Source organism: Ochotona curzoniae, unplaced genomic scaffold (genome assembly GCF_017591425.1).
Source record: "Ochotona curzoniae isolate NIBS_2020 unplaced genomic scaffold, NIBS_Ocur_1.0 contig_4772, whole genome shotgun sequence".
NCBI lineage: Eukaryota > Metazoa > Chordata > Mammalia > Lagomorpha > Ochotonidae > Ochotona > Ochotona curzoniae.
In genome coordinates, this window is record NW_024466382.1 from 61,103 (window position 1) to 74,751 (window position 13,649).

Below are 13,649 nucleotides of genomic sequence, written 5' to 3' on the forward strand. Positions count from 1 at the left end.
ATGATCTAAAGCACATATAAAGGATCTCTGCCTTTCTCACAAGAGAAAGGAGGAAGAATCTTTTGGCTTCTAATTTGGTTCAGCTCCATCCCAGCCACTTGGAGCCATTTGGGAGGCAAGCCAGCACATGGACGATATTCTAAAACTATTATCTCATTCTCTCTCTTTCCATCACCCTCAAATAAATAACTAAATCTTAAAAAAAAATTAACAGATTTGATTATTTATTTTAAAGGCTACTGGGACATCCAGGACATTCCACAGAGGCTTTTGTCACAAGAAGTCAGCTGCAACAGAAGGGTCACACTAAGGTGTAAGGGAGGGAGGGGCCCTATGGGGAGCAGAGAAGTAATGGAGACTCAGCCCCTGGGGGAGCACCCACAGTACCAGAGCCAGGGTTGAGCCACTCCCCTGCGGGCGTGCCAGCTTCCACCAAAGCAGGAGAATCACTCGGGGTCACAGGGCACTTCTCAGACCCACCCACTGGAGAGCAGATGCTCAGGGTCACAGCTCCTGACTTAATACTGAAATATGGAAACAGGGGTTCAGAGAAGGATGCTGGGGGAAATGAGTGCATGTGGGACCCATCAGTCATGTTATAGAAGGAGATGTCCCGTTTATCATAGTCCAGGAAGACTCCCACTCTGCAGAGATCCTGCTTAGGGGATAGAGCTATATGTTCCTTGGTGAAGGCATAGTATTTATCTATAAATCTCCCTATAACCCAGAACCCCTTCTCTGGGGATTCTGTATATGGCCCTATCCTTAACACATTCTGCTTACAGACCCCCAGAGTCCACTCGCTGACTGTTCCATTGCTGATCTCTACCTCCCAGTAACATCTTCCTGATGTGATGCTCTTAAAACCCAACACACTGCAGCGGACATCTGAGTTCACACAGATGCCCCTCCAGGTCACACTGGTTCCTTCAGCAGAGATGGCAAGGTCGGCATGGGCAGTGCCTGGATCCAGAGTGACAGACCCTGCAGAAAGAACTCCCAATCAGGCAAGGTCTTTTCTTACCTCATAAACAAGGTGCCCAATTATTTTCAGAGCTCCAAGCTGCATGGGGAAAGGGCAAGGCCCTGAGCTAAGAACCCTGGAACTCAACCTTTTATGCCCAAGCGGGGAAAAGAACCACAGTGCTCTCTGACACTCATGTGTCACAAAGATCTGATAAGCAGACCCAGTATTCTTCTCTTTCAGTCCCAACCCCAGCACTGCTAATGGTATCAGCATCTACATCACCTCAGGGAACTAAAAAAAGAAGCAACAGGCATGGGGCCACAGGAGAAGCACCCAGGAAGACCATGAAGTCACTCACAGGCCTGGAACTCTTCCTTCCGCCAATCTACAAGAGAAAACACACTTATATCAGGCTCTGCACAGACTGCACACATCAACTCAGCATCTGCTCAACTGAGACAGGGATGTGCAAGTGATGGGAAATGTTTGTACATACACACACAGCAGAGCAGAATCCTTCCTGCAAAGGGCAAACATAAAGGTAACATCGCAGAAATGAGAAACTGGACTCTGACGTCAACAAAAAAAACCATTACCCACATTTTACTATCAATCTGTGTAAATTTCCTAGCCACAAAATCATCCTGAAACCTATATTTATCTGAGAGTAAATCAGGGGTATCAAAATCCCAATTATGTATATTATTCAATTTCATTTATGTACAGAGTACTGACTAATCTGAACTTCAGGCTGCTTCTAACCCATGGCGGAGGGAATGCTATTGACTAACTTGGGACATAGAGGCTGACTCCCAGAGCTGACCATATCTGTGTCCCTAGAACCTGTGACTGTGACAGTAAGAGAGCTTTGCTGGTGGGATACAGGTTCAGAACTTTAATTTAGAAGAGTTCACTGCATTATCCAATGGTGCTTATTCTAACCAGATGAACTCAGAAACGGTTCTCAATCTGTGTGTGCTCAGAAGTTATACTACGATAAAAACAAAATCTGTAAAATGCAAACATTGTTGAATTTAAAAACAGAGCACTGGGGCCCTGAACCACACCAGGCTGAAGGCTGGAAGAGGCCAGACTGAGAAAGGAATATGGACTCACATGCATTTATCCCAGTGAGACCTGTTACAATGCACATTACCCCTAAAAAGAATGAACCCTTAGGCACATAAGAAATTCTACTGAAGTAGGAGAAATGGGTGTGAAAAATACTACATCACATTTTTGTTCTTGTTTTTCTAAAAAAAAAAAAAAAAAAAAAAAAAAGCACCTACTAATCGGTAGCCATTAGGCTTCATGGCTTACAGTAGAGCTACTGATTAGGTTCTGCACTATACATGTCTGAGAGCTTGGCCCTGATGCCCAAATCCAGCTCCAACTCCCAATGCTTTCTTCCTGCCTGCACACTGTTGGAGGCAGCAGATAATGGATCACATAGTTATATCCCTGCCACCCATGTGGGAGTTTAAAAACAAGTTCCCGGCTCCTGTATTTGGCCTCAGAATAGCACTGAACAATCCTGGATAATTGGATAATACGGCAATTACAGAGTAGAGAAACAAATGAGAGTGAGCTTTCATTCTCTCTCTCAATTTCTCTCTCTCCCCTCATTCAGATACTTAAAAGATAGCAGAATATGGAAAGACCACCTTTTATAGACAAACATTAGCATGGTTGAAGCAGAGAGGGGATCTAGAAAATAGTAAAGGACTGACAGAAGGCAGAGTAGCACCTGGAGACTGGCAGACATGGGAAAGCAGCAGTAACTACAATGGTGTTGTAGTGACCAGGTATCACACTAACATACCCAGCAGTGATCTCTACTGCACCAGTGAACTGCACCAGCAACCAGGTGGGAACAGGAGTTCATTGGGGATCAGCAGGTAAACCCAGGCAAGAAACTGCCTGTCCTGCTGGTTTGTTTGATTTGACCAAGAACAGAAACAAAGCAGCAGATCCCAAAATGGTAATGCAGAAACAAGACGGATTTAACAGTTCAGACACCCAACAAAGTTGATCTTGGCATAATGGTGTGTAGAGAGGCAAAGGCTATTGAGCAGAACTGTGTATGCAATAAGGTGGAAACAAACTCATTTCTGGCTCAGTGAATTGCAACAATGTGACATCCTATAGGTTTCACCCAACATAAGTCAGGTAGCCCCAGAACTAATGGCCAGTAGATCAAGAACTCCATGAGTGGCACATCAGGCACCATTTTGTACAGTGTAGTAAAGGCTCTGAGACTACAGGGACAACAATGAGCTGTTTGTGCACTGAGCTGGAAGCAAATTCACTAAGTTCAGTGAATTGTACAGGTGGCCACTCATTGGAGGGAGTGGCAGAAGTGACTGCAAACACAGATCTGGGTACCAACCAAAACAACTAAATTGAATTGTAGATCTGTGGGTGACAGATCTTAGAAACCTGCCCTAATGAGAAAAATCTGCAAACCAGAAGCACAAGGACCAAGAGCAAAAGAAGAGACAGAGGCACAATGAATATTACTGAAGAATCCCCTGCAACAGAGCAAAATCCTTTGCCAACCTCAGAGTTAATTTACGAAGACATTGTGAAAATGGGGAACACAGAAATCAGAAAATTCATTATAAAGCTTCTTATCAACAATGAAAAGCACATAAAAGAGTTCAAGGAATTTAAGGTGTATGTCACACAGGAAATAGCAACACTGAAACAAAATCAAGCCAAATTATTGGGAATTTTTAACGGAGCAAATTAAAAATTCAGTGGAAAGTCTTGATAACTGAACGCAGCAAAAAAAAAAAAAAAGAATCTCAGAATTGGAAGATATTTCCTGTCACCAGGGGGGAAACAAATAAAAAGCTGGAAGAGGAGCTGGGTCAAGCTAAAAAAAAAATTATTCAAGAATTGAAAGGCACTATTAAAAAGCCAAATATAAAAGTTATGGGAGTCCCCTAGGATGTGCAAAAACAGAAACTTGGTTTGAAAAACATATTCAATGAAATATTAAAGAAAAATTTTCCTAATCTGCAGAATGAATTGAAAAACAACATCCAGGAGAGGCACAGAACTCCCAACAGAGCAGACCAAAAGCGATCTTCACCACAACACATAATAATCAAGCTCTCTTCAATTGAACAGAAGGAAAATATCCTTAAATGCTAGTGAAAAAAAAAATCAGTTGACATATATAGAGGAATGGCAATTAAACTCACAGGAGACCTGCTTACCCTCATTCAGCCACTCCCTGCCTGACAAGTAATACATACAGAATACTCAGAATGCTGCACATCATTTCAGATATTTCACAGATACCAACAAAAACATCTATCCACAAACAACCTGGATGGTCTGTTTCCATATTTAGAAAATTTACTCAGAGTAACTCATTCCTCAGCAACCAAATATGTGTAGAGGAAGACACAAAGCTTGAACAGTGATCAAAGTATGAAACAAAAAGAGCAGCATCCAAGAAAACCAAGAAGAGATAGGAAAGCAAAACTGCTACTTGCAGCATAGCAATCTGGGGATAAAAAGGGATAGAACTAACAACCCTCTTAGTGACATCTGAGGTATAACAGGCGGGTGTGGCTTCCAGCATTTTTAGAGACCAGCAATTCTTGATCTGGAGAGCTGTCACTCTGCTGCTCTCTCACCGGGGGAATCACACCAATGAAGGATCATCTAAAGAAGGGCTTTCAGAGAGTGTCGCTAAACGTAACAGTGACCTGCAGTAGAGGGAGAGCCCAGAATGGAGGCAGAGCTGTGCTCCCAAGGACAAGCCCCTGTTGTCCTCCCATGAAGGCCACAACAGGGACAGGGAGACTGGGGACCCCTCTCTCATGCTGTGGGGGGTGGGGGGAGGGAGGTCCAAAGACAGATGAAGGGCAGGGCAGAGCAGAAGAGGGGGGTGGCAGAGGAAATGTCAGTTCACTTACCAGCATACAGAAGCGCCTTCCTCCAGGCTGAAAGGAAACACACCTGTGAGACCACAGCCACCACCTGCTCAGCCCCCACCTGCCCTCTGTGCTGAGGGGAGAGACAGCAGGAGGAGGGAGGCTGCAGAGGATGGTCTCCTGCGATGTCAGACAGCAGAGGACAGTGGGAAATTCCCTGGGCCATAGATCAGGAAGCCTGGCTACAGGTGCAGTTGCTTTCCCTTACCCTTGCTTTTTGACATGTGACTATCAACTCCCTGTCCTGGGCCTCAAAGCCCACAACTTCCTATGTCATTTACTCCTCAATGATGCTTATAAGAAAAAAAAATGAACTGCATATGATTTAAAAAGTTAATGAAAAGCATAACTGACTCTGTCACAATTGATTATTAAATAGCATTTCCAGGAAACAGATTTGAATACAAAAGGAGAATAAGGGGCTGACTCCATAGTATAGAACATTAACCTAACACCTGCAGTGCAACATAAAGTCCAAATTAAAACTCAGTAGTTCCGCTTCTAATCCAGGTCCCACCTGATGCATATTGAAAAGCAGAAGAGGAAAGTCCAAGTGCCTGGGCCATTGCACAAATGTAGGAAACCAGCAAAAACTTCCTGGTTGCAACCTTTTGTGGAGTGACCAGCAGATGGAAGACATCTTTTTGACTCTCACTCTCTCAATGTAATTCATTCAACTAAATAAAATAAATCCTCAAAATGAAAAATGAAACCAGAATGAGAAGACTCAAAATCCTCATACAATATTTCTGGAGAGAAGCATCACTACTCACAGAAATATTCACCCCCCATTACATTCCCATACCTGGTCAGCAGCCCAGGCCTCTCCCTATCCATTCTCAAATGTACCTGTGAGAAACAGCAGAGAAATGGTTCTGCTGGTGGCATTTTGGGAATAAGATGGGAGCTCACATTCCCAAAATCAATGAGCCATTCATTTATATCCCACCTCTCATGAAATCTAGAGCGTCTGCTTTTGGCTTCCTGGTGCACATCAATGGATCAGTGCATTGCAGGCTAAACATTAACAATCCTCATAAGAAGAATGGGACAGAATTGGAGTAAAACAGGATGCAGTATGCTCTGCTTGGGACATTTCATACCCTTGTCCTAAAGCATAGACAGGAAACAATTGCACAGATGAGAAAAAGCACTGTGAGCAGGTCTCTACCTCCCACCACCAAACACTGCAGTCAGCAGAGAGAAGGGCCTGTGTCTAGACACAAACAAGGAGGGGATACAGCTGGGCTCAGTGGGACAGGAAGCCTCAGGACATCTCCAAAGTCACTCACCAGCCTGGTACGCTGCCTTCCTCCTACCTGAAAAGCACACAGGGAACAAGTGAACTGAGAGCCACAGTGTCCTCTCCAAGGGACAGAGTCAGGAGGGAGAGCAGAGCTTACCGAGTTCTGCCTGGAGCTCATCTGAAAGAGAGTGGAAACACCGTGAACTCCACACCAGGAAGAAGAGAGACAATGTGTCTGGAGACCCCACAGCAAAAACCTTCTCTGGTGAGGGAGCAGTTTTTTGACTCAATACATTAACCCACTGCCTACAGCATTGGCCATCCCATCTCAACGCCTTCCAAGTACATGCTGTTCCATCAGAAACAGTTTCCTGCTAGTCACTGTGGGAAAGCAACCACATGGGCCTTGCTTGGATAAAACTAAAGGCTCTTAGCTTTGGCCTCTCCTAGCCCCGGCTATTATGCCCATTTGAAGAAAGAAAAAAAAAAACACTTAAATGGAAGATTTCTCTCTCTCTCTCTCTCTCTCTCTCTCACTCTCTCTCTCTCTCTTTCTCATATATCTGATTATATAAATATACTTACATAAGTTTATGTATATATATGTGTGTGTGTGTGTGCTTCCAAATATTATTTTTAAATCTTCAAGGTAAATAAATCTTAAAAAAAAAAAAAAAAAACAGGTCCTGCTCTGCAGTCATTTGAATGGCCAAAAGCAATCTCCTCAGGGACCCTTCCATTTGACACTGTAGCCATCAGACTTCTACCAGCCACCCTCCATAGATTTGTTTTTCTCTTTAATAATAAATCCAATTTGACTATGAATGCCTACCCTGTCCCTTTCTCTGTTCTGCATGTGATTCCAAACATTCTCTGTGTTCTACAAAAGTTTTGACTCCAAACCCACTCACACCTTCATACTTCTTCCCCTTTTACCCCATCTTTTCTGTTCCTGCACAGCATCTGCTCTGTGCCTGATGTCCTGGATGCCCCCTGCAGCTGCACCCATAGACACCAATCATTCAAGGTTGTCCCTCTCAGCACATTTTCTGCCCCCACCCTGCCTGGCCCAATCCTGCCTGGCCCCGCCCTGCTTACCTATGACCTTCAGAGCCTCCTCCTTTGCCTGCTGGTCTTCCTCCTTAGCCCGTTTCAGATCGTTCCAATTCTGCCTCTCCTGCACCTTTGCAGAATGCTCTCTCTTGGTGACAAAGCCAGCCACAACCAGTAGCAGCCCCAGCACAGTCAGGCTTACAGCACAGGCTGCCTTCCAGGGAGAGGCCTGAGGGAAAAAGGGCTCTGTGCCCAGTGGGACACACAGTCAGGGGAGGACCCAAGCCCAACCAGCACACCCAGGGACACCCCCTCTCTAAACCTGCTGAGAAGGACAGACAGCACTGACCTGGGATGGGAATGGCCATGACCTTCTCCTGGCCCAGGATGGGATTGAGGATGGAGCAGGTCACATCCCCTGCAGAGCTGTCTCTCACCACCAGAGCAGCCTCCACGCTGAACAGCCCTGCTGCATCTTGGGTGTTGGTCTCAGAGAACTCCAGGAGCTTCTCTCCACGGACGTCTCTCCACTGCACCTGGGGCTTCGGGAACCACCCTGAGGCCTTGCACACCACATGAACTCCGTCCTTCTCTGGCCCTTCAATGTGCACTTGTGGGGCAGAGCCCAGGCCTGCAAGAGGGGAGCTGTGGAAGTCTTGGAGACCCATGTGGGGCACATGGTCTCAGCAAAGTCTAGTGCTGCCCACCTTCAGGAGTCACTTGTGTTGCATTCTGGGGACGCCATGGAAAAGGCATGCCACAAAAGAGACCAAGAGCCCTGGGACCTTTAGGAGGCATGAGCTATGGCACTTTTATTACTGAGAGTCAGAGACAACAGTAGATGTTTTTTCCCAGGACTGCATCCTCAATTTCTAGTCTTCATCTCACACACTCCTAAAGCATCTACTTCTATCCCAAAGCTTCTCTTTTAAATAAATCACTTTCAGAGTTATACACCTCCTCAACTTCTTTGCCTCATATGTACATCACTATGAACTACCTCAACTAGGTTTCCTTAAAGACTCTTAGAACTAAACATTTCAGAAACAAATATACAATGTTGACTCATTTGTGATAGAGCTTGTCCTCTACCAAATTCCTCACACTCTGACTCTGGTGTTGGTCATGTGATTTATTTGGCAGTAGGAGATTAATGTGACAAGCAGAGGTCTGAAAAGTATTGGTGCCATTGTCTTTGCCTCAGCACTACTCTGGTATCTTCTACATTTTGACCCAATTTATCTGCAGTACTCCAAGCCCCAACATCTTTGCCCTTAGGACAGACACACCTAGCCTGAAGAACTGCTTGATTAATCATGATTGGCCTCATCAGCAGGCTGTGCAGGCCACTGCCCTCTCATGTGCAATCCACAGGGGACTCTTGGAATCTCACTGCAGTACTCAGGTGCCTGCACAAGTACTTAGGCTGAATGATTTTTCCTGTTCACAGTGAACAGTGTTATTCCAGGACAGACCATGTCTTAATTACAATATAGTCATTCTTGCCATCTCCATCATAGCTCCCACCTCCTCCAATGGCCTCCTGGTGTGCCAAGAGTAAATCTCACACACACTCCCACACCAAGGGTTTCACTCTGGGTACCTCCCTGTATCAAATACTGTGCCTCCAGAAACATGTAAGACACTATACCTACATCTTTTGAGCCATGCTCAGATCATCCATAAAGCCACGCATGCAACACTGTGTAACTGCACAGTTACCTTCATTCCCCACCCCATATCCTGATCCCCAACTCCTGGTGCACTTGTCCCCACCTAATATCATCCGTTTATTTATTTATTTTGCTTTTTCTATCTCAGCCTCTGGAATATACACAGCAAGGGCAAGGATCTTTACTGACCTTGGTGCCTAGAGCAAGGCATGGCATTCATAAGGAGCTATACATTTGGGATTAATATTGACAAGGTTGGTGCTCTGCCTCAGCAGCTGAGCTTCTGTCCCTGTTTCTGCCTCATTCCTCATCCAGCATGCTGTTAGTGAGTCAGGGAAAGCTGTAGAAAATGACCTAGGACTTGGAACCCTGCACCTACACAGGAGACCTGTAAAAACCTTCTACCTCCAATTTCCACTGCATTGCAGTCAAATGAATGAACAGGTTGGGAGAAGATCTCTCTCTCTCTCTCTCTCTCTCTCTCACGCACATGCTCTCTCTCAGGCTGCCTTAAAAAATAAATAATATTTACTTTTTAAGATTAGTATTTCAAATATAAATCAGTAAATGAACTGGCTCTTTCTCACTACAAAGTAAAATGTTAAATTGCATGAGTTTTCTGCCAAAACCAATCTACCCAAGGTCTGTGTCTAGAATACAGACTAAGACACCAACCTGCCACCTTCAATTCTAAAATGTCTTCTTCATAGTAATCTCCCTTCTGGAAAAAGCAGGTGTACTTCCCGTTGTCTGAAACCTGGATATTCTGGATGCGCACAGCAGCCTGCCCCAGGGAAAGGAAATCCCTCACCAGTGAGGTCCGCCCTGCATACTGGGGCATCAGCTCCTCATTCTGCTCCTGGCCATTCTGATAGATGAGCACTGCTTCTGAGAACTTGGAACGGAACCACCGCAGATCCATGTCCGCTGCATTCATGACTGGTGACAGGAAGCAGGGCAGAGTGGCATCACCACCCAACACTGCCACTATAGGGTCGGTTGGACCAGCTACCAGGAATTCATCTGTGGACGCAAACACAAGACAGAGAACACTGGGAGACATAGATCAAGGACAGACACACAGACCATCAAGAGGGGGAACAGGCAGACTGGGAACAGGTGCTGAAGGTGGGACCCCAAGGATGAGGACTGAGTAGTGATAACTCTGTATCTGAATAGGATCTCAGATCATGAGTACATGGCCCAGAAATGACATCATGGATGCCCTCAATTGCCTGGCTACTGGCCCCAGGCTGTCCCATGAGAAGAAACCTCTACCTCTATGGGTCTCATTCCTGAGCATACACCAGAATCAAAAGTCAGACTGTAAAACTCAAATCCAAGACCCTATCCTCATGGTGCACGTGTCTGGAATGAGTACAGAAATTTCTAAGCACCCCTCCGGTAGCTGACACTGTTGGTCCAGAAACCACACTTGGAGATCCACAGCTCTGACTTGGTGTGTATGAGGACATGCTGGACACTGACCACAGCACATATCTGGGGCTTCTTCAGAACTCCTAAATCCTTCAGCCACACCCTTAGAAATGTCCACTCCCACATCTAAGTTTATTGCTTCTACACATATTAATCTTACCCACTAAATTTGAAATTAATCTAAAACAAACTCCAAGGATATTTCTACAGTAACCCTGCCCTTGGGGCCAGCACTGAGTATAGCTAATAAGGCAGCCAACTGGGACACCAGTGTCTCATATTTGGAACCTGTTTGTGTTCCTGCTTCTCTGCTTCTATTCAGTTCCCTGATGATGTGCCAGGGAACGTAGCAGAGGATGGCCTGAGTGCATGTGCCCTGCACCCATGTGGGAGGCCCAGAAAATGCTTCTGGCTTTAGACCAGCCCAGCTCCAAGCATTGTGGTTCTATGGGGAGTAGAACAACAAATGAAAAACATCTCTCATTCTCTTATTCTCTCTTTCTCTCTCTCTCTCTCTCTCTCTCTCTGAAATTCTGCCTTTTTAAATAAAATAAACTTTAAAGAAAAAAGGGGGAAAGGAGAAGGTCAGCCATCATCTCTATGTCCTCTCCCTTGGCATCTGAGCCTCGTGACAGAGTCACGGGAGCACCCTGCTGCAAGACAAGTTACCATGCGCCAAGATATATATGCCAGGGGCCCCCTCAGCACTGTGCTGCTCCACCCTGGCCCAGCCAACCTCGTCTCTCACCAGGTGATGGCAGTAGACCAGGCACATGGCTCTCTCCCCAGTACAATATTTGAGATCTGCATCCCTACTCTGCCCAAGGCACTTCTGTTCCCCAGTGTCCCCAGGCCCAGCAAGTGTACCCAATCCTGCCCCGACCACAGTTCCTGCTTCTCCACTCCAGAACCAGTATGCTCTGCTGCTCCTCATACCCAGGCACACTGCAGCCTCTCATAGGCTGCCTCTGTGGAACTATCTTTCATACCTATCCTCACAGCTAACCCCTACCCCACATCCTGATCCGCTCTCTATCTACACTGCCTGTCTCTGAATGTGGCTGCTGCTCTCACACACCTCCGGCACCCCTGCCTACAGGTTCCCTGTCCTGCCTTGTTTCCCTATACTTGTTTCCTGTCACAGACACAGGCCTGAGAGCTGCTCACTGTCCCTGATAGAAGGAAAGTCCCAGGGGGAAGAGCACAGCTCTATGTGAAGGGCTCTCAGACAGTACTGGCACAGAGTGGGCACACAATGACACGGCTTGGGGGATCAGTGACTGCTGAGCATGCCTGGGCAAGAAAGAAACCAGGAATTAGAAAAATGTAATCTTTAGGTTTTTCTAATGCTTACTTTTTAAACACATATCAGAAAAATACTTGGACATTTTTCAAGATCCCTCAAACTCTTTAATGTTTATTGACTTACCTTAAACATGTAACAAGCCTCAGGGTTTGGGAGCACCATACTCTTTCAGACCTGGGCCCCCAAATCTCATCCCATCCTACAAGAGAGCATCAGGGCCTCCTTCAATCAAAGGGAGGAGAGACAGGGACACACTTACCTGCAGAGCCCCATGTGGACAGCTGCACAAGGAGAAGCAGTGAGGGGAGACTGCATAGCAGAGTGGGGCGGTAGCCATGTTCCATATCCTCAGAGCTAGGAGATGGGTAGGGGAGGAGGCAGCTGGACCTGCAGACAGGAGCAGGAAGCAGGTTCAGCACAGAGGGTCAGTTAGGTGGTAACAGAAGGGTGAGGGTCACCTCATCATCCTTCACAGATGACGGTATCTCCTATAGGATCTTCAATCCCAATCCTCACAGAGCCCATGTGCCCATTACAGGCACCCAGCAGCCTGTCTGGCTTTTTGCCTGTGATGTCAAATCACTTGGAATCCCAATCCAGCCCCTTCCTGCATGGACCCAGAACAAGCCCCACATTCAACAGGTACCCAAACAGTTCCCCAGTGACAGGTGAATACCCATTATGTGTAGGATGATTTCTCCATGAGCATTTAAGGACCCTGGAATGAGGCCACAGAGACAAGGACATGAGCCATGGTCAAAAAAAGATCCCATCCACTGTAGGAGAAAGGGGAAGAGGGCAGCTTTGATCCTAGAAGGACAGGTTCAAGGGCCCCTCTACTGGGCTCCACGCAGCTCAGCCACAGTGTCACCACTTCAGGCACAGTCCTTGGCATTTCTTGGTTCTTTTCTTGTTGGCCAAAGAAGAGGTAGCAGCCTCAACCACCCACAGTGCAGTTAGAGTGACATGACTTTGTATTAGAACAGTTACAACATACAATTTGAACAGAATGTAAGGGCCATTGCTGTGGTATAACTGTATATGCTGCACATTGCATATGGGTACTGGTTCCATTCCCAGACACTCCAGTTTAGATCCAGCTACCTAGTAACATGATTGAAAAAATAGCAGAAATTGGCCCAAGTGCTTAGGAAACTGAAACCCATGAAGGAAACCCAGGAAAAAATTCCAGACTTCTGGCTTCAGCCTGATCTAGTCCTGGCGATTACAGCCATTTTGGGAATAAACAAGCAGATAAATGATATCTTTCATTTTCTCTATAACTGTGCTTTAAAGAAAATAAATGAAATTTTTTAAAATAGGGAAATTAGAAAGAGGGAAAGAAAGAGAAAATAAGAAGGAAAGAAGGCAGGAAGGCATAAACAAATGAACAAATGAACAATGGAAGGAAGAAAGGAGAAATGTAGTCCTAGATGGTAAAAAATAGAATTAAAAGAAATGAATAAGGACACGTGGCATACTAAGGTTGTCCTTGGTCTTCTTGGGTCTTATCTACTTCCTGGATGAGACTTGTTCCAGCCTCCCTCTCCTGCCACCCTGTTCCTCTCAACATTCTCAGCCTCTTCCCAGGCAGCTGCTCCCATCCACCTCCTCCTCCCTCACAGGCATCCTCAAGCCAGCTTACCTGCTCCTGTTTGTCTCCAATGTGAATGGCAGTAGCTTCCTGCAGAATCTCTAAACACATCAGATCCAGAAACTTCAGAGCCACAGAGACCCCAGAAGCCAGGATATCTACTCTCCAAGGTGCCACCTGCCCTCAGAGTCACTGAATCCACTTCCAGGTTCACTGCTGGGCTCAGGGCTCCTACTCTGAGGATACCATAGGCTCCCAGAAGATCATTGCAGCAGAGTGGGCACAGCTGCAGCAGCCTCAGCAGAGCCCTGGCCCCGGGGTCCACTGAGCCCTCCCAGCCACGAGCACCAGCCCCTCTCCTGGTTCTGGCACTATCTAAAGCGAAAGCTACCCCAGCAACCTGAGCAGGAAGTGCCTACCCTG

At 46.2% G+C, this 13,649-nt stretch overlaps 1 protein-coding gene across 1 annotated transcript; it reads right to left on the reverse strand.

The window, feature by feature from the left end:
• Positions 1 to 331: 331 nt before the first annotated feature.
• Positions 332 to 13,337, reverse strand: LOC121161261 (butyrophilin subfamily 3 member A2-like). The gene is made up of 8 exons (XM_040987569.1): positions 13,278 to 13,337; positions 11,892 to 11,913; positions 9,565 to 9,912; positions 7,566 to 7,847; positions 7,262 to 7,462; positions 6,321 to 6,425; positions 6,210 to 6,236; positions 332 to 984 (listed from the first exon to the last, which is right to left on the reverse strand). The coding sequence occupies exons 1-8, from the start codon at positions 13,335 to 13,337 to the stop codon at positions 332 to 334; spliced, it is 1,698 nt and encodes a 565-aa protein (XP_040843503.1).
• Positions 13,338 to 13,649: the final 312 nt, after the last annotated feature.

What these genes read in the sequence shown, in the direction of transcription:
- LOC121161261 (XM_040987569.1), bottom strand. Translation starts at nt 13,337, where the DNA reads ATGTGTTTAGAGATTCTGCAGGAAGCTACTGCCATTCACATTGGAGAC. An exon ending in TTTAGAATTGAAGGTGGCAG is followed by an intron (nt 7,848 to 9,564) that starts GTTGGTGTCTTA and finishes CCCCTCTTGCAG; the next exon opens with GCCTGGGCTCTGCCCCACAA. An exon ending in CATGGCCATTCCCATCCCAG is followed by an intron (nt 7,463 to 7,565) that starts GTCAGTGCTGTC and finishes CACTGGGCACAG; the next exon opens with AGCCCTTTTTCCCTCAGGCC.